Here is a 21,753-nt window from a genome sequence, read left to right on the forward strand (position 1 = left end):
TCAGTCAAAATGATTCCGACGCCAGAGTTCGATATAGACACATCAAGGAAAGTGATTTCAAGAGGAGGTATCTGAATAATATCACTGGTTCAATAGAAGAAAATATTTGTAAAAGTCTGTCTACAAATGTGGTAAGAACACTATTAGTTAATCTTGCAGAGTACACACTCAATGCTTGTTTATGTTACCAATGAAACTGAAACTAACACCAGTCTTTTCAGTTAAAACATAGGAATGTTAAACATAGTTAAGTCGTAGGACACCCCTGTAACATTTGATCGAATTGAGACGGAGACTTGATGATAGTGCTCCTGTAAGTTTTGCCTTAAGTATTGTTGCACTGGCTACCCCAAAATCTCAATTTTACTAACAAGGGGACCTTACAGTCATGTCTCCTCAAAATTGATTGGCATTCGACCAAATTGTACTCCATGAAAATCCATCAGACACGTCTTTCAGCGTTTTTGCCAATGCCCTCCGAAAAAGGGTAAAATGACTCCATTCGTTTTTTTAGTGTATTTTCCAAAGGAAAGATACACTATTGCGTTCTCCCTCATGGTGGGACCTAGACCTGGGACCATGTAAAGAGCACCGATCTCGAGTCGTAGATCACGAATATATATGTCATTCATTTTCTGTCATATATATATATATATATATATGTGTGTGTGTGTGTGTGTGTGTGTTTGTGTGTGTGTGTGTGAGGGTGTGTGTGAGGGTGTGTGTGTGTGTGTGTGTGTGTGTGTAAGGGTGTATGTATGTATGTATTTCAGCCAGCGTGAGGATTTTTCAGTTTTCAGAGCGTTGAGTAGCAGTTAATTTTTGAGTTTCTTGAAACGAAACTTCTGGGGTTTATAGTCCCCTAAGAGTACTTTTAAAGTGTGAAGAAAAAATCGGAATACGTTAATTACTTTTCGCACAGCAAGGGGTCAAAGTGAGGGGAGGTTTAATTTTGTCCACGCGATAACTCGAGTAAAAATGAATATTTTGAGCTGAAATTTTGATGGTAGTTAGATATCTACTAAGACTGGTTTCCTATCGAATTTCAGCGAAATCGGCCAACGCGTTCCATAATAGTGGAAATTTGCCGTTTTTACGGATGGGGGGGGGGTAGGAGTTGCGCAGCCAAGGGGAACTGTTTCTTGAAACATATCTGTGGCAAGAGGGGTAGGGTAAATGATTTCATTCCCCAATGTGTCACTAGCCTTCGGAAAATACACTCATGCCGCGGTAAATGCGCGGATTACAAAAAGAACCGCCCCCTACTTGCCGGCAACCCCACGGAAAAACCCTGCCGCTTGCGGCAGGGTTTTTTTTTTTTTGCACTCTATACCTTAGTAGGGAAACAAGTGAGGTATATGACGATTCCGTACAATTTGTTCAAAGCAAACCCATCCACAAACAGAAATAAAGTTTAATTTATTACATAAAAACCAAGGAAATCTCTCAAAACCTAGCACAATACGAGGGGTATTCGTAAAGTAAGTTAATATTTGTCATATCTTCTAAACTAATAAAGATAATTTAAATCTGTAAAAAGTTTGTGAATTGTTATACTCTCAGCTTTCTAAAAAGCTTCAGTTTTTTTAAATTTGGTCTTCTGAGTGCCGAGTGACATCAATTTTCCCACACCTGTCTCTCACCACCGCGTGTCCAAAATTGACGCGCGCTGGGGAGGTCACAGGACGGTAGCATGCGACTTCATCCTGCAAATTGTCAAAATGAAATTTTTTGTTTAAAATTTAAAATTTCCATGTTTGTGAAGACCTGACTTTACTTTTCCACGTAATCCCTATCTCGTTGGACACATCTTACATACCATGACAAGAGCTTTTTTATTCCATCAGCGTAAAACTGGCGATTCTGTTTTTGCAACCTCTTTTGTACAGCTTCTTTCACCTTATCGTCGTCCACAGAACTCTTCTCTAGCTTAGGTAATAAGTGATAACTCTCGTGAGGTGAGATCCTGAGAATAAGGAGGATGTGGGAAAGGTCTCATTTTAAGGAGGTCAACAACTGATTGGTCACATGAGCTTTATGGAGCCTAGCATTGTCATGAAGCAGCATCACTTGACGAGACAGAAGGCGACGGTATTTTCTTTTGAATGCTGATTTGAGCCTTTTCATGACATCACAGTTTATGTTTGCATCACTATTTGTGCTTCTTTCTAAGAAATAAATGAGTGACTCTCATCAAGCACCCCTGAAGACGCGCGTAAATTTTGGACATACAGTGGTGAGAGACGGGTGTAGGAAAACTGATGGCTTTCGTCACTCAGAAGACCAAATTTAAAAAACTGAAGCTTTTTAGAAAGCTGAGAGTATAAAAATTCACAAACTTTTTACAGATTTAAATTATCTTTATTAGTTTAGAAGATATAACAAATATTAACTTACTTTACGAATACCCCTCGTAGAATGAACAACTTACAAAAAAGTCAGTCTCAGTTAATTAGATTCAATACAGTAGAGTAATGCACTAAAAATATAAAATAATACAAATTAATAATAAATATTGCACTAAAATAATCTATGAATATTAAATTATTATAATACTATTATAATATTTTATAATTATTAAATAATTACACAATACAAATTAATTAATTAATTACAAATTAATAATTACTTAAATAGGATTAAAATAATCGAAAACAAAAACTCGATGAACAGCATTTTCATATTTTTTTGAAGACTCTAGCTTTCTATTTTCTATTGACCTCTGATTATGGCACATTTTTATAGCCAAAAATACGATAATTGCATTAGGTAATTTGTAAAAGCTATGATAAATGGCCAAATTTGGCAACCATGAATTTTCACTGAGACAGGTGTGATTCACAATGTGTTATGCAGGGTGTAACAAAAGTCCGTCCCACCCCTGGTAACTTTTGAACGAATTGAGCCAGGGAAATGAACTTAGGGAATGTTCCTATCTCAAAGGAGACCATCTTTGGGTGAGGGGGGGGGGTTAAAATTTTGGTCCCCCCCCCTCCAGAGGGGAACGGGGGCCCCCACCTTTTTTTTTTCAAATGGCAGGTTCCCAAATTCCGGAAAAAGTTTTAAAAAAAAACGAAATTTAAACGGTCAAATTTAATCACTTTAAATTTCGTTTTTTTTTAAACTTTTTCCGAAATTTGGGGACTTGCCAACGTAATGTTGAACTGATTTTGACCTTACCGAGATAATGTGGAGGCAAATCTAGGGGAAATTGGCTTATTTCGCGGGAAAATTGAATGACCTTTGAATCGACATATTTGGGGGTCCTAACCCACCCTTAAAATTAGTTCGAAGTGATTTCTGCAATTTTTACTCAAAAGCGAACACAATTTGGTAAATTTTCCCGTTTTATTTTTTTCTTTACGATAATTTGAACCGGAGTTATGATTTTTTGAAGCTAGGTCAAATTTGACCTTTGACCTATCATAACTCGGTCAAAAATTAAGGTATTGATTCGCGGTTTCAGCCAAAATTCTTAGTTTTTTATGCTCTTTCGAATGAGGTATCACAAGATAGGAGTTGCCATTTAAAAAAAAAAAGTTGGGGGCCCCCGTTCCCCTCTGAGGGGGGACCAAAATTTTAACCCCCCCCCACCCCCCCAAAGATGGTCTCCTTTGAGATAGGAACATTCCCTTAGTTCATTTCCCTAGCTCAATTCGTCCAAAAGTTAGTAGGGGTGGGATGGACTTTTTTTACACCCTGCATGAGGCACAGGACCCTCAGGTAATGTTCAGAGTGACCGAAATCCCCCCAAAAATGACGGGGGAAAGATTAAGAGATGCCTCCTCACAAAAAAGAGTAGCCAAAATACAAGTTTTCGTCTCCGACAGAGATTCGTATTTTTTACGCAAGATTTTTAACGCTACAAAAAAAACCAAGGTACCATTTGAAAGCTGACGATTTCAGCTTTCTAATGACATGCTGGTGTTTTTAGTTTGGTGCATTTGGGCGGTGAGAAATTGACTTTGACTGGAGCCACCCGTATTTCTTCGTTTTTTGACATGGTTGCAAAAAATTCCCATGTGTCGGCGTTGAGTTGCTCAAAATTCAAAAATTGTTATACCATTAGAAAGCTGAGAATGTGATCTTCTTAAAGGTGTACATATTTTATTTCTGAACTTCAAAAACAGCAGAGATAAATTCAAGGAAACCGGCCGTCCGAGTTGGCGTTAAAGGAGGGGTATCGATAAGGGCCTTTTTTGGCCCCCTCCTAGAATCTGGAAATTTATGCGGGTTTTCCAAGTTGACTCAATGTAGTTTACGGAAATAATCATGATTTCGCCCATAGGGCACTGGGTACGTGTTAAACGGTTGCCTAAACATAGGTCTGCAGGCGTATTTTGGCGAAAATTCGTGTTTCTCTTTCACTCCGAGGCTTTTTTGACACCCAGCGCATCGTCTAACTAAAACGAGCTTTTGGTATGTTATTGAGGAGGCTTTAGGACACATTTTAACCATGGTTTGGTTTTAGTTAGATGATGTGCTCATAGTTAAAAATTTTTTTTTACAGAAATCGACGTTTAAGGGACATCCGCAAAAATCTTAGGGAATTACGTCGTTAGGTTTTTTTTTTGGATACAATTAAAGAAAATCTCTTTGTTAGGGTTTAATAAGGCTTGGTAACTGCCCTCGAGAATATTCATAGCGTGCATACAGTTGGAGAGACGTGTTCCCTATGATTTTTGCCGGGGTCCCTTAAACGTCGACTTTTGAAAAAGTTTTTTTTTTTACTTTGAGCGCATCATCTAACTAAAGCCAAACCAGAGTTAAAGTGTGTCCTAAAGCATCCTTGATAACATATCAAAAGCTCGTTTTAGTTAGATGATGCGCTGGGTGTCAAAAAAGCCTCGGAGTGATAGAAAAACACGAATTTTCGCCAAAATACGCCTGCAGACCTATGTTTAGGCAACCGTTAAACACGTATCCAGTAGACTTTGGGCAAATCATGATTATTTCCGTAAACTACATTGAGTCAACCCGGAAAATCCGCATAAATTTCCAGATTTAAGTTGATGTTATGCTATTAGGGAAAATATACCTCCTCTACTCCAAAATCCGTTATCTGCACAGCTGTTTGTATGGAAAATTCAATTTTTTTTTGAACACAATTGAAGGAAATCTCCCTGTAAGAGTGTAACAAGGCTTGATAACTGCCCTCGATAATATACTTAGGGTGCATACAGTTCGAGAGACGTGTTTCCTTAAGATTTTTGCGTATGTCCCTTAAACGTCGATTTTTGTAAAAAAAAATTTTTAACTATGAGCGCATCATCTAACTAAAACCAAACCATGGTTAAAATGTGTCCTAAAGCCTCCTCAATAACATACCGAAAGCTCGTTTTAGTTAGAGGATGCGCTGGGTGTCAAAAAAGCCTCGGAGTGATGGAGAAACACGAATTTTCGCCAAAATACGCCTGCAGACCTATGCTTAGGCAACCGTTTAACACGTACTCAGTGCCCTAAGGGCGAAACCATGATTATTTCCGTAAACTACATTGAGTCAACTTGGAAAACCCGCATAAATTTCCAGATTCTAGGAGGGGGCCAAAAAAGGCCCTTTTCGATACCCCTCCTTTCTTGATATGGTTGCAGTAAAATTCAGATTATAGGCGGCCAGTTGCTCCAAATTACAAAAACTATAGACCGTTAGAAAGCTGAAAGCAAGAGCTTTTTAATGGTATCAGATTTTAGTATGTAATAAGATTTGTCCCTTAAAAAATGGAAATATCTTCGATTCCGTAATTTTTTTGAGACAAAAACCTAAAAGTTAATTTATTTTTCGAGGAGCTCGAACAACACATCTCGATTTTAAGCTAAAAACATAGTATTTTTACCCTACTTGAAGAAGCTGAAGAGATCGGAGATAAACATTCACTTTTCATACAACTTTCCTTCAACGGAGCTGTGACTCGTAAACCAAAAAAAACGCACATATGATACCTGCTGGACACAGCAGAGTGTCATCAGAATTACGTGAAACACAGTTGTACGTCTTCCAGCTCACCTAGCGCGAGTCTACTTGAAGGCATGCACTTATCATTGTCATTATATCAAAATTAAGGATATAACCGAGTTAAAATATTGTCTTTGATGAGTCTCATGTTGTGTTGAGTGCATTTTATCCAGTTGGAAAGTTAGAAAAGGACCCCGGTTACACGTTACTGGCAGTTACATTAAATTTCTCTCTTGAAAAAAAATTAGGCTGAAACCAGCTAAGAGTCTGGTGAATTTGTCCTTGTTTCCTTCCGTCACATAGAAAGAAGAAACAAAAAGAAAGTCGTTGAATACAAAAATTGACGAAATGACGACAAGGTTAAACGGATTCTCCCGTTAAATACCATCAGCCTGTAAACTGCTAAAGAAAGAAGATTAAAAGATATGGAAAGAACATCTTAGAAAAAATAACTTCAAAAAGTGTTTTAATGAATTAAATAGGTTGTGCTTTGGTGCTAGACAGCATATTTAGGATCCTTAAGGAGTGACTCCTAGCCTTCCTATACAAATTACTAGCGATGAGCCCGAGACTGAAGTCGCCGATCTAAATGCTTTGCAACAAAATATGATTTTAAATATTGATCATTTCATTAATTGAGTAATCTTCCAGGATTCTCCGGTATAAGGTTGACCGAGATCGTTTCGATTAACCTTTCTTCTTTTATGATTCTTTTTTTTTTCTTTTCCTTCTTTCTCCCTTTCTTCTTCCTCCTCTCAGGAAAATAAGACTACATGGTCCTATTATTGCCAGGGATGCAGATAATGCTCAATGATGCGCCCACTCGGGTATATGAAAATGTGGAAAGGCCCTTTCAAGTGTTGAAGGAGGAAAAATTGTTAAGGGTCCAAAGTCGATAATCAAAGAAAAGGCGAAGAAAAAGGTCCTCATTTTCTAGATGGTTAGAAATTTTTGTGGAAAAGTGATAGGGAAAATGTTGAAAGCTGGCAAATGGGCGCGTGAAAACGTGGAAACTTGGAAGATACTGCACCCCTTATTATTGCCAGCCGAAATACATCTGTTTAAATCTAAAATCTACGTCTCTTTTCCTCTTCTTTTTCTTTTCTTTGTCCCATGTTTCTTTTCTAATTTTTCCTTGTCTCCTTCTCTTTTCTTTTTCGTCCTCTCATTTTCTCTTTTCCTCCTTTCTCCCTTTTCTTTTTCCTTCTCTTCATTTTCTTCTTTCTTCTTTTTTCCTCTCTCTTCTCCTTTCATTTATCTGTTTCTTTTTCCTTATTTCATCTTCAACATTTTTTTCTAACGAAACGCGTCCTAATGTTACGCACTGCTAACGAAAGTAATCGTCAATGAAACAAATTAGCCAACAGAGACTGTGTGATTATATTAGGGAAGATTTTTGCATGAATACCGTATCATTTACATTGCATACTTACTGTTACCAACTAACAAATTCAAAATCGGCATTGGTAAAATCTTCCTACCAGGAGAAGCACATAATCATCTCTTCTGTTGTATGCATTTTAATCTAGGATGAATTATAAATACATACAGGGTGTTTCAGACCACCCGTACCAGGCCTTTTTCTCGGTTGTTTTGGGTCGCACGAAGTCGGGGACCGCGGGGTTGAATAGGGAATGGACCCCAAGGAATCCGAATTTCGTGGTCCCGAAACCCCCCCCCCCATGTTCCCTTGGGGGGTAAAGGGGGGGTCGTGATGCTAAAAGTCACGGTTCCCGACCGAATTTTGGATTAATCGCATCAGAATTAAAAAGCACGGATAATTTCATGTGAAATTCACCCCTAAAAATCCATAATCGGCCCATCCCAGGCCCAAAAATGATCCCCTAAAGAGGGGGACAGTACCCCCCTCCATAATTTCTCTTTGGTCTCAAAATTGACGTAGATTCTCCAGAAAAAGATGGTCTCCCAGGTAATCGACCCCGAGAAATCCAAATTTCATGGTCCCGAAGCTCCTCTAGCCTCCCTTGGGGGGTAAACGGGGGGCCCAATTTTAAGAATCGGGGCTCCTTTCCGAATCGCAAATTGATTGCATCCAAATTGAGGAGCAGAACACTTTTACATCTTACGTGACCCCCAAGAGTTTTAATTAACCCCCCTGAACGGCAGAAAGTAACCTCTGAGGAGGGGGGCTTCGCCCCCTCCAAAAATTTCTCGAGATTCCTCTTTGGTCGCAAAATTGACGTCGATTCTCCAGAAAAAGACGGTTTCTGCCCAAAAGGGCGGGTAGCGGAGCTTAGGGACCATAAAATTCAGAGTCCTCAGGGTCGATTACCTGGAAAACCGTTTTTAATTCTGATGCGATTAATCCAAAATTCGGTCGGGAACCGTGACTTTTAGCATCACGACCCCCCCTTAACCCCCCAAGGGAACATGGGGGGGGGGTTCGGGACCACGAAATTCGAATTCCTTGGGGTCAATTCCCTATTCAACCCCGCGGTCCCCGACTTGGTACGACCCAAAACAACCGAGAAAAAGGCCTGGTACGGGTGGTCTGAAACACCCTGTACAACATTGTTCAAAATTAACTTGAAATCTTTGAACACCACTAGCCCTAAGAAACAGAGAGTAAAATTTGAAAGAAAGGCAAAGCAGCATAAAATTGTAAATTCAATTCTGATTTGAAACCTGAAATCCTGTAAACTATTCTAGGTATTGAAAAGGGATCCACAACTAGATGACGCGTATCACTCTGAGCTTATAAGTAAGCAGCAGTCTAAAAAGTATAATTCAATGTTGGAATTTCGGAAAAAATTGCCAGCATACCAAATGCGGCATCAGCTAATTGAATTAATCAGAAGCAACCAGATTGTTGTTATAAGCGGAGAAACAGGTAAGAAGCCCTAAAAACGTACACAACCAATATTTTCGTTCCCCTCTCTGTTTTAAAGACTTCAAACCACGTGAATCCATTTTTAAAATTCTCTAGCAGAGATAATGATACACGTCCATAAGAAACTGCTTTTAAAGTAAAAAAGCTCCATTAGTAGACTCTGTTAATAGGAACAAATCTTGAGAGCTACACATAGCTTACTACAGAAAAGTTCTCCAGGAGCTGTCTCATTTTCTTTTCTATATTCTAGGGTTTATTTCCAGTTTTCTTTTCTGCGTTCTTTCATTTAGAGACTTTTATTCCTTCTCTTCTTTTTTTTTAAAAAAAAAAACGAGTTGGACCAAAACTTTTTTATTCATCGTTTGTTTTTAGGTTGTGGTAAAACAACACAAGTTGGCCAATTTATTTTAGATGACTGTATTGAGTCTGGAAATGGCTCCGTCACTCACATTGTTTGTACACAACCACGAAGAATCAGTGCAATCACAGTTGCTGATCGAGTGGCTGATGAACGAGCAGAGTCAGTTGGCACTGGAAGTGTAGGATATCAAATTCGATTAGAAGCGTAAGTGATTCCTGAGTTATTTCCCCCCACACTGCCGATATAGTGAAGAGAGTGATAACTCTCTAATTTTCGAGATCGAGTTTCCTTTAAAATTCATCTAATCTTATTTAGATTGAATTACTGATGCAGCTAAAATAGCAAAACTCGTCCCATTTGTACAGAAACAAGACCCATGAGAAAGCCATAATTGCTCAAGAACTGACATTTTCTCAGACGAAACAGCTGTAAGAATATTATTCCCTCAGAAAGCCAGTGAGAGCTGTAGTTTTGAGTAAAATGACGTCCTTTTCTGCCACTTTCTAATCTTAAAATTTGCTTATTGTGTGGTCAAAACGCAATCGCAAAAGCATGCAGAAGATAGCTCTTACTGCTGTCTTGCCTAACATCAAACTGGAAAAGACCCTTTTTATACAGTTGGATATTTTGTCAATCTGTAATCATTTTGGGTGACTGGTGGCAATTCGACAAGGATTGGAGGCTTCTTTCAATCAAATTTTCCGCTTGGACGCTATTGAGCCCATTTTCTCTGAACTTCATTTCTGCACTCTCGGCTCTCTTCGGGAACCTGGTAGCCTCTGATATGCTGTAAGAGTAATCAATCATTCCTCTCACTTAAACTTTGAGTAAATTTGGGAAATTTCCAGAAAGTTCTAGGAACAAGTGCTGATCGGTGACTTGTGACACTCTCATAAGTCTGAGAAAATTCAAAATTGGAAAGAGCCTCATTTTCGAAGGAGTTCCAGAAAATTCCAGAGCCAATTATCACTTATTGCCATTTCCCCCCCCCCCCCCAATCAGTCCGCGAACATTTCAGAAAGTTCTGGAGAGGACATAGAAGAAGCCAGGAACCTCCTTAACCCACCGCTGTTGTGCTTATAGAATGCAGAAATAGATGGGAGGAATTGAAGGGACCCCAAGCCACGGCTGCATGAGTGTGTTCCAGATGCATCAGCTGTAGCCAACTACGGTGCGGTGATGGAGAGTGGGTACGGAAGCAATTGGCAAAGGAGCAGGTGATGGTGAAGGAACGTGGCATGCGGAGGGGAGAATTTCTGACTCGTGAATATTCGGCCATTTTAATGATTTGCTTATGCTTCAGCTAAGACTTGACAAGGTATTTCATTGAAAAATGAAAAAATGAATCGATGTAAGCTGTATAAATAATAAGCTGTTGTCCAACATTGGACTTAGTACCCTTTGGCTATAAAGATCTCAGGCCTTTGACTATAAAAGATCTCAGGTGGCCCTGAACCCCTGACCACTTGTCCAAGTATGAAGTTTTGAGATTAAAGTAACAATTGCAGTGGAGAACTGATTAGTGAGAAATTTTACCGCTGGGTAACCTCTGGCACATTGTAATAGAACGGCAAGTTGAGTCGCGTTTTAATTTGGGGGGGGGGGGGGGTCTCTTTGAAGTTTCCAAGATTTATGTACATGGACAGTCTTAAGTTTAGCTTTTGCCCAGATCATTGCAAGCATGAAACAACATTGTCAGTAGAAAAGTTATAGAAGGTCGTCTCTTTTTTTCTTTGCTCATCACCTGAAAAAGTGAGGAAAAATGGAAACAATAATGTGAGGAAAATTTATTGATCCTAAGAAGTGCTCGCTGTTTTTGGACTTCTTAATTTTGTCACTGGCACATCAGGGTTTTTCCTTTCTCATTCTCCAATTTTATTTCTAGGAAGAAACCTCGGTCGAGAGGGTCAATATTGTTTTGCACAACAGGAATTTTAACTCAGTTTTTAGAGAGTGATCCCGCACTGAAACACATTTCGCATCTTGTTCTGGATGAAATTCATGAACGAGATACAATATCAGACTTTGCAATCACCATATTGAAAGATGTTATCCCAAAAGTAAGTGCTTTCAAATTAAAATATAAATCTTTGATTTTCATATTTCAGGACTAGTAAGATTTTATTTTAGTTCCTCAATTCAGCGATTGTCATCAAATAATGGAACAATAGGTTTTTGTATTGAAATTATTAACCCTGATCACTCCATCTACAAATAGAAGATGGCTATACATTCTCGTTTTTTACCTTTTAAAACTCTACCTCAAACTGTAAAATTGATTATCAGTGAGCTCTAAAGGTATTGAATTTTTTTATGAGTATACAGGAGTCAACCTGATAACTCTGTACTTAACCTGCAGGAGCAGCATTTGATTTTGGAGTGCTCTCTCCTATACAGGTTGCCTCCACCACAGATATGAGCCCTGCCTGTCTTGAGCATCCAGCCCACTTACAAAGTAGAGGCTTCAAAGAGGTTCATCGATACCTTTCCTGGCCCTCTCATCGGCCAGCGGTTTAAGTTTGGGCAATTGATGAGTCACTTTGAAGCCTTTAGTTTGTAAGTGGGCTGGACGCTTTACAAAACTGGACATAACTCTCCATTAATTAACAACTGATTTCAACAATCTCTACGATAAATAGTGATTTAGCATATTTTAATGTTGGTTGATTTACTGTTTGCAAATTAGTGAACATTCATTATTTTTGACTCTCTGAAAAATCCACATGACTGGCTCAGATGCCTCTGGGAATTCTAGTCCAAACAAAGTTGGTCCCTGCACCTCCGTGGAGCTGCAGCTTCATTTTACAACTGACCAGTTACATAGCTTTGTTCTACTGCTGACTAATACAAAATTTCACTTAAATCGCAATACCATCTGGTTGTGAGGTATGCGTCTTCAGATTTAAGGCTGTATTCATAGTTGATCATGAAACAGCTCCTTTCCCTGAAGTGGCTCCTTGAACATTTAAACAAATTTTGAGTAAAATTCAACAGTATAACTTCGAAAACGATTCTTTTAGAGAATTAAAATGATTTGTAACTGCCAAAACTACAAATTTAGAAAAAAACAATTCTATGACATGGACAAAATTTAAGGTGTGCACAGGTATTTTACATTTTGTTTAGTGACGAAGTCACCATAATTCCTCAGAACAGTCTTTTTCCAAAGTTAAATGATTGTCTGTTACAATCATCTCTCACTAGTTGCTATGTTAAAGGCCTCCCTAAAACCTACCTCAAAATAATGTAAACCAAATGCAGCGCTCCTGAGGAAGGGAGCTGTTTAACAAACAGTTATGAATACTCTCCCTAACCTCTGCTGCAAATGGAAGTTTCGTTGACATTTTGTAGGTATTTACAGATCATTAAATTATTGGTTTTATGTATTGCCTTTCTCTTTTTGGGCTGTTCAAGTATGTATTACTTGAGACATTTAGGGGGGAAGGGATCTAAGTGTTTCTCTGGGGGAGAGGGGGGGGGATAAGTGCAGTTTTACATAAGTCTCCCATCTTAAAAAAATAAAATAATATTTTCAAAAAAAAGTTAGTAAACTAAAATAAAAACATTTTTTGGCTTCTAAAAATTGATAGAAATGAAACTCAGAAAATAATACCTCTTCACATTCCTGGGAAGCAGGTGGTTGGATCTTGGCTATGATGTCTGAACATGGGCCATCCAAATCAATAGATAAAGATGAATAGAAAGGAATGGTCCAGCACCAGTAGTAACTGGAAACCTATCAGGAAGAATGCCTGTCTTCCCACTAAATGAACATCTTCAACACCCTTGGGAAAAAGCCGAAGAAAAATACTTGTGTGAAACTTGGCAACGCTTCGCGCTGCAAGCGCCTCTGCTTCAATTTCTTAGCATTACGTCGGGCCTCTAACCTTCCATACTCTTTGTCACTTGTTCTCATCTACTCACACTGGAAGGATTTTCTCTGGAACCATAGAATAATAGCTACCAGAAGGGCAGCAGTCGGCCATCTTTGCTCTGATCCTTGAAATCTCTGCGACCCCCGCTCAGCCTACCGTTTCAAATTTCGCGGGGAAATAGAGCAAAGTGCGCTTCGAAAAAGTGACTCTACGCGATCTTACAGTAGGATCTGCCAGCTACCTTTCTGGTAGCTATTACTCTATGCTGGAACGCTCCTGGACTGGACTCGTTCTCTCAAGTTGGACTTCGAACTTGGAAATTCTTTTGAAGAATGAAGAATCGTGCCTAGCTCAAGCCAAGGATCAAGGTCACAGCAAGTTATCAAGAAGGTTCAATTCCGGCTCAACAGCAGAGAGTTCTAACCCACTAGAAGCGAGAAGACGGTGATTGTTGAGTGCAGCACCTTCAACTAGTGCGGATCTTCTCACTCGCCGCCTCAAGGTCATTCACATCCCTAAAGGAGCAGTTTTGAGAACAAGTCACGTGGACACAAAAATCTGTCATAATTATTGACTCCAAGGGCAGTGTGCTAAAAATTGATGCTCAAAAATTTTTCTTTTTCAGCATTAGCAGCTTTCACTAAAAAGTCATATGTGCAAGCTGAGCAACCGTACTACCATTCTTCTCTCTTTCCTTTTTCTATCCTGTCCACTTTTTCAAATCTCTTAATTAAATTACACCCTCATGTATTCACTTACTTCTTAAATGGTTTTACCCTGACGTTTATTTGCCATCGCGTCAGTTGCGAGTATTTGTGGCTATCCATCATACTTATGATTTCAAATTCTTTTTTTGCAATCCTAATGTAAGCTTGCATACACATTAGCTGCGAGCACCCTCCCTGGTGCTCAGGATTTACATTTTTCACCATTCAATTTAATATCTTCCAAACTTTTTATCACAGCTCTGTAAAACAGTACCCTAGCTCAGCCATCAATTCGTGCTAGCTGCGAGCCTTCCCGTAAGTGCTCAAGCATTATTCGTAAAAATTTCCCCCATTTTTTATATTTTCTCGCGCTATTGTCTCTAACTAATATTTTACCCCAGCATATGATTGAAATTCATGCGTGGTTGCCAGCATCTTTTAGGTTCTTACGTATCTTTCATTTAAAACTTCGAAATTATTAATCAGCCATGGAAATTCTATTGTCTCTTACTAATATTTCATCCCAGCATATGCTTGGTTGCAAGCGCCTCTTAGGTGCTTGCGTGTCATTCATTCAAAACTTCGACATTATTCATCAGCTACAGAAATTCTATTGTCTCTAACTGATATTTCATCTCAGCATATGTTTAAACTCACACTTGGTTGCGAGCATCTTTTAGGTGCTTATGTGTCACTCATTTAAAACTGCGAAATTATTAATCAACTACAAAAATCCGGCCTTTGCACGTTTCTGGCCCCTTTGTAAATTAAAAACCTGCTGGTCCCTCAAAACTGAACTGAATTCTCTTTTTTTATTTATGCATTTTTTTTATTTTCGGCCTTCGCCGCTTCAAAACTGGACTTTAGCCAAGCGTTTGAGTATTTTATTCATACTGTTCTTTTAAAGACATATGTACAGCCTGAATCGAGAAATATTGAACCTTATGCAATAACATATTTCATATTGTCTTTGAGCACTTAAAAGGCTCAGATTAATCCGTACCTATATTTTTTTTTCTTTTGCTAAAAAATACAAATAGGTGAAGAAAGGGAACCGTTCCTGCAAGGGCTTAACATACACATAAGTCATGATCGTTGCATCACTCATTAATGAAGGGGTCTATATTCGATTAACAGTGAACAATAAATTTTCATTTCCTTTCAGAAGTAACAAGAAAATTTGTTTCACTAAGTTCAAGACTTTGGCCTGATTCTTTACTTCTTTAAATCTGAAAGTTTTTTTGGAGTTTTTGCAGTTCATTATATATACTCTGAATGAAATTTTTCTTCTGTTAATTATTTTATTGTATGTCATTTTTTATTGTAATTCAATTCTAACAGTGTACAATTTCATCTTGAAGAATGATGAAAATTTGATCTCTGCATTTAAGCCTCCAATTCTGTTCTGACGAAACCTTTCTCTACAATGTTATGTGAAAGAAACTTATTCATGAATTTTTACACAATATTTATTTTGGGAAAGTATGAAGGGAAATAGAATTTAAGTCAGTTTATGTACTTCCTCCGCTTGCTATTTCTCAGCGAAGTATTTTTCAAAACATACTAATCCTTGTCAGTTATTTTTCCTAGGCTTTTTCCAGTATTTTCTGAAAAATAAAGGAAGGGGGGATTCAAGACTACTCTAATCTAATTTCAGAGGGCACTGAGAGGTTGCATTGCGGTTTTTTTACAGGTGTAGGCAGGGCTAAGAAGTAAGAAAAATGCGTTACGCAGTACCTGTTGAGCCCTTGCCCTCATGCCTTCCTAATTATAATTCTCATTTTGCTGTGATCATGTGCAGAGACAGGACCTGAAATTGATTTTAATGAGCGCTACCCTGAATGCTGAAAACTTCTCAACGTATTTCAACCATTGTCCTATCATCACCATTCCTGGCTTCACGTATCCAGTTAGAGAATACTATTTGGAGGATATTCTTCAAATGACAGGGTGAGTGCTGAGTGACAGTACTGGATACTGTGGAGCTGTTCAATGTGTATGAACCAATTATCACTGTCAGTTAAAATCTCTGTATGGCTTGGTGCAATTTTTTTTTTTTTTTTCTTCTCAAGTCTTCATTTTAAATCTAGTTGTTCAGATCACCACTAACTCTTGAAATATGAATGTTTGCATGAGTACACCTACAGGATGTTATTGTAGCAGGAAGAGAAGGGGTCAAAGGTGGTACCTATTCTGTTATTTTAAAAATACTAAAACTGCAAAATATAGCGTTTTTCTGGATAAAAATACAGCGAAAATTATGTTAGGCTGTTATTTGTTTGGGGAGGGGGAGGGGCGGGCTTTGGGAGGACGGATGCCAAAAAGAGTCAAATCTGTAATTTTAATAATTATAAACTAGATTCAATGTCTTAAAGAAAAATTAAATGTTATGGACACCATAAAACGTTCCTCATGAGGTAGAACTGTGATGCAGCGTTGCAGCCGATTTTTGCCGTGCGAGTCTCCGACTTCAAGCGCTCCTAACTTCTGTCGAAGCAATCACTAGTCCAAAAACTAAGAGCGATTCTAGTTGTATTTTTTATCTACTTTAATTTTTGAGGTTAACCATTTTTGCCGAAAAACCGCTAAGAAAAAAAATATTTGAGAGAACCGCAAAAAATCTCGATTTTTTCAAATGTCCCGCTATTTTCAGCGCGCTCTGGCGGATGGTATGCGCATGTTATCAAAACTTTGATACATGTTTCTAAACCAAAATTTTATGTCTTTTCATTTTGCAACTCAATTTGCCATCCGATGCACAGGGAACGAGTTATTGACGATTTTTGGACAAAAAATGAGATTTGGCAATGTTTTTTCAAGATGGTGGCTTTAGCGGCAAAAGTCGAAGGTAGCAAAGTTCAGATTCGGATTCAGCGCTAAAAAACACATAGGAAACGTTGAGCGGAAACTTCAATCGCTCATAACTCCGGAACCGTTTATTTCCCCAGCCTAATGGACTACTCGTTGGATGTGAAAAAAGACGAACAAATTAAAAAATTGGTCTTGGTTCGAATATACAAATGAGTTTCTTGTAAACTTTTGATTTAAACGAAATTTTCTTAACTCAAAAACTGAAAAAATTACTTATGTTGATTTGAAAATGTGATATCGGGATTTCGACCTTTAAAATCTGAAAGTATGCAATTTTAGACGATTTTTCGTCCAAACCGGACCTCGATATCTTGCTTTGTTCGAGAGATATCGAGGTTCACAGGTTTTCACTTCCACCTCCCCTAGCACCCCCCCCCCCCAAAAAAATTTTTTGGGGGTCTGAAAATTTTGGAAAAGAAGCGCTTAAGTATGATTCATTGATAGAAAAAGTTTGAAGAAATTCTAGGGGGGGGGGGGGGGCGAAAAAGCCATTTTTGCATAAAGCTCTTTGGAGATCAAATCGTTTAAAAAAGGAGGGATTTGATGAAAAAAATTTGAAAGTTTAATATTGAGATCGAAAGGAGGAGGGGACATTTTGGATCTTACTTATTGGCAAGTAAGAAAGGATATTATAACATGTCGGACTGAGTATGTATTTATGTACGGATGTATTTCTTTCTCTCTTTCTTTCTTTCCCCGGAATAATCAATTAAAGTATTCAGATTCAGACTGTCTCAGCTTAGAGTGTTTGGTCGGGAGAGAAAAAGTTAGGAATTTATTTACTTATTTACCTATTTTTTCGAAGGCCTGTAGACACCTTGCCCAACCGAAATAATTCTTTGAACCATCCTTGAATTGAACTTAATATAAAGTTTAAAATTGTAAACAGTCATTTCTTTTTTTATTTCATTTAAATTATTTCGCATTTATCTTGTCAATTCCAGGATCAGTATGACATTCAAGAAAAAATCGAGGAGGGAAATTGAAATAGCTGATTTAATAAGGTGAGTCTATTTTTCTGCTGTAGTAATAATTAATTTATATTCTTTGTGTGCTTGATAATTGATAGGATTTGTAATCATTTAAATTTTCTTATCTTTTGATAGAGCATCAAGTTTCGCAATGTTGCTCGATTTGTCTTTTTCATGCAAGAGATACAGCCAAGAGGTACATAACACAAAAATCATGAAATTCTGAAAACCACTCTTTAGCATGCAATTTCTGTTATTTGTAACACACTTTTTCATATCTCTTGTGCCTACAGACAGGTTTAATTAGTTGCCAGCAATCTGGTTTTCCCAAAAAGAGATGTGAGAAAACCTTATGTAGTTAAACAAACCATTCTCCAAACCTATAACTACAAACTTTTCACATGTATCATTTCAGTTGATTGAAAGTTTTGCAATATAAAACTGATCTCAATTACCAACTTTCTCATTACTTTAAATTTCCCACAACCCTCATTCAAATACTACAAAACCCTGAACCCATAGTCCAAAAAAAAAAATAGCAATCTTCCTCTCTCTCAACAAAATCCAACTCTGTCCTAGGTTAGCAATATAAGCCGTTCCAGTTGAGCCTCTGTGAACGTGAACATAGCCAGGCCTTCAACTAACCATCAAAAACCCCAATACAAGACAACCTATCTCATCTCATACAATCTTAACAATATTAACATAAATCCCTACACCTACTATTACGCCTCTACCCTATCATACCAGCTATAACTAATTACTTTCCATCTTTCAGCTCCCTTCCAAGGCCCCAGTATCCCCCGGATATAACGCCTAAAAAACGACATAAATAATAAATAGCTATGTTTATGCGCGCCTCTGAACCTAACTTCAATCGAAACCTGAGTTTGAAACCAAGGTTCAAATTACGGCATAAACAATGCGGAACTAATGAAATGTAGATTTCCGAAATTTGTGTTTGAAACCTTATTTTACACTAACGACTAGGTTTTCGCATTCCGCATTAACGAACCGGAGGTTGGATTTCTACTTCAAATACGTTTTTTAGGTGGGCGATCGGCAACATGGCGCATTTGTTATCATAACGTTCGTACACATCTGGTGCTTTTCCCACGATTTTGCTGTAATTTTGCTATTATTTAACATTTTTTATAATCATAATTTTACTAATTGTTGCTTAAGCACTTTTACGTAATTCTTTAAGTCATATGTGGCTTATTTATCCTTATTTAGCTAACTGTAGGACCTTATTTTCTAGTGAAGGTGTTTAGTGGCAGATCGAATCCTGGCCCACCACTGCTTTTTCAGATTATTCTTGCAACTCTAATCAACACTTTATGACTAAAAACACGGAATGAACGGTCTTAGTAATAGCCTTACTAGGTCATCATTTGCGGAGAACTTTTTTACTGTATCCACACGATTTGCCCAGGATTTCAAGATAAGGCACCCTGCTTCCCTTTAAGTAGTGCACTGAAGTTTTTCATTTCAATCTACCAATTAAATCTAAAATCTGATCCAATCAGAGCTGTTTAGCTCTTGAATTTGAGTGTTATCCGTGCATCTATTTCCTGGTTATCCTACTGAAAGTGTGAGACCAGCCACAACCGTGACCTGCTGACTTATTTCTTTGATCCAATCTCTCGCAAATGATGACTCAAATTCTGAGGCCATCATTTATTGAAACTAGTTCAAAGTTATTTCTCCAAAGTATCGTCACTCTCCTTATACTGAGGCAGAAGGAAGGAGATTTTTTGGTGAGTGCTCTGTGATCCAAGATTTGTAATTTTAGACAAGAATACGATTTTTATTGAGGCGTGTAACAATTTTTGGTCGTTGAACCACTTGTCATAATTTAGCCTTGGCGTTAGAGATGCATCAACTGTGGAAAGTGGCTCTGCCTGTGCAAAAATATCTTGTGACAGCAGTGAATGTTAGTAAATGAGCTTTTCCGATACACTGAAAGCTCCATATTCCAATCTACCCGAATAATTAAACTCAGAAGCATTTTTGAATTGAGTTCATATCGAATCTCAATGGAAGAATAATACACAGTCTAAACGAAAGAATATCAATGGTAAGGTTGGGTTTGTGTCTTTAATTAGTGAAATGTAATGGCAGGTTCTGAAATCTTGTGTGTTAGTTGCTCTTTACATGAGTCACCTTTGAAACTCAAGTTTAAGGAAAAAAACACCTATGTTAAACAGTAATAGGTAGCTTGCCTATTTTCTTTCTATTTTGCTCATGGACTCAGAGATCAGTCGGAAAGAGGGGTGAGAAACAGGATTTCAGCGCGTGTCTCTGGGAATGTGGAAATTCAAAATTTGTGAAGCGTCATCAGTTTGTTAAGATTGTCACTGTCCCTTGCCTCGAGAGGATTTAGACGCCTCTGCTTCACCAATACATTGTTGACCTATCAATATCCTCTTATTTTGATCATATTGTGAAGGAGGGATTCACATAAGTATTCCCGATTCTTTATTCGTTTCACTACAATAGTGGCAGACGTACAATCTTTATGACACCATGGAGTGAAGGTGCGGTGCTTTACTGGATTAGCACTCCTACTAGTCCAGTACGAAGGGATTTATGCGGAACAAATTAGTAACAAGCTGAAATTTTTACCACTGATTATACCCACTGTGGGGCGTATTTTCACAAAAGTCCCCATTCCTAGCCCCCCTAGGGATTTTTGCTAGCCCCCCTCAAAGTTGAAAAATCCCCCCTTCCAATTAAACTGCTGTAACTTGGCTCTTATTATAGTTAGACACCTCAATTTTTTTTTAAATTGTTCGTATTGATACGTACGTTAAAATGAAACCATTGGTCATCAAAATTTATCAAGAGATCGTTAAGAAAATTTTAAAACAAATTCAAAATTTATGAAATGGAATTATTTTTTTTAAATAAATCGGAATAACTCCGTTATCGATTAAAAAATGGAATTTATACTTATATGAAAATTTTTAGAGGACGCAATTTCCTATCAAATGGTGTATTGGAAGTTAAGGTAGGAGCAAAGGGTGAGGATGAGAGGGGGGTGGAAGTCCGGCAGAGCGCGGCTCAGCGCGGCGCAGCGCAGCGTATAATAACACGCAGCACTCACATAGAACCGCCCCAACTCAATGCTTCATGGCGGCATGTTTCTCAAAAAGCCCACTCCTAGAATTTTTTTTTTCTTCAATTCTAAGAGGGCAACATTCTTGTGAACTGCAGATAAATTTTATCTTTCAAAACCATAAATTTTTCAATATGTTTGGCTATAAATAATTACATTATATTTGAATGAAGCTGTTTCCACTTGGACGCGTTTTCGCTTCCTTCCTTTTTTTATTTATTTTTTTGAGAGTGAAACATTTTGAAATTTAGTTAGTAGTAAACATGACTGAATAAGAGGAATAAATGAGTATAGAATTAGATTGAGGTGGAAATTTATGGATATCTTTAATTACCTAATAGTTTTACTTATGAAAGAACACACAGCTCTACGAAAAATTAGAGCAAAAACAAATATTTAATACGAAAGAAAATGCCTACATGGGTATTACAAAAATGTCACCTTCTAAGCGATGTAGTCTATTATTGATGGCATTCGTTAATTTTCAGGTTAAAATTAATTGAACAGCAAATAAAAGCAATCATCGTAAAAATTATTAGTAACAAAACAATAATGACATAAAATAACGAAAATGGACACATAAAGTTAGCTGTTGGCAAGTTCAAGACGATACTTAAAACTATTTCGGGCAAAAACCTATAGATGGTCCTCTTCAAATTCTTCGACGGCTGGTAATATATTTTTACATGTTCCGCCACTACAATTACGACACATAGCTGAACAACAGAGCCCTTTTTTAAAACATTTACAGTTTGTGCCGCAACCAGACTTACAGTTACAGGAGGTCATCTATATAACATCATCAGGCGCAAAATTTAAAGTAGAATGAATAGGTAATAGAAATTTTCTTTCATCGCTTCCCTCTTCTTCCCTCCATCCCCACTCTCTCGGGTCGAGAGAACTATTTCCAAGCCAAACTTGAATTTGATAGTAAACTTTAAAGCTATGCTGTTTCGCCGCTAATGATGTTGGTGGAAGAGTCACCATCTCAAATTTCGATTTTAAGGACATTTTAGCAACTTTTCTTGAATACATTATGAAGC

At 37.8% G+C, this 21,753-nt stretch overlaps 1 protein-coding gene across 1 annotated transcript in view; it reads left to right on the top strand.

Moving 5' to 3' along the window:
• Nucleotides 1-21,753, top strand: part of LOC109043973 (ATP-dependent DNA/RNA helicase DHX36) — a 122,020-nt gene that overhangs the window by 48,125 nt on the left and 52,142 nt on the right. Inside the window, exons 5-10 of the mRNA XM_072306310.1 lie at nucleotides 5-131; nucleotides 8,624-8,804; nucleotides 9,177-9,369; nucleotides 11,051-11,225; nucleotides 15,549-15,697; nucleotides 17,563-17,622. Coding sequence (XP_072162411.1) covers nucleotides 5-131; nucleotides 8,624-8,804; nucleotides 9,177-9,369; nucleotides 11,051-11,225; nucleotides 15,549-15,697; nucleotides 17,563-17,622 — 885 coding nt within the window. The remainder of the gene's footprint in view (nucleotides 1-4; nucleotides 132-8,623; nucleotides 8,805-9,176; nucleotides 9,370-11,050; nucleotides 11,226-15,548; nucleotides 15,698-17,562; nucleotides 17,623-21,753) is intronic.

Source organism: Bemisia tabaci, chromosome 1, assembly GCF_918797505.1.
Source record: "Bemisia tabaci chromosome 1, PGI_BMITA_v3".
Classification (NCBI taxonomy): Eukaryota; Metazoa; Arthropoda; class Insecta; order Hemiptera; family Aleyrodidae; genus Bemisia; species Bemisia tabaci.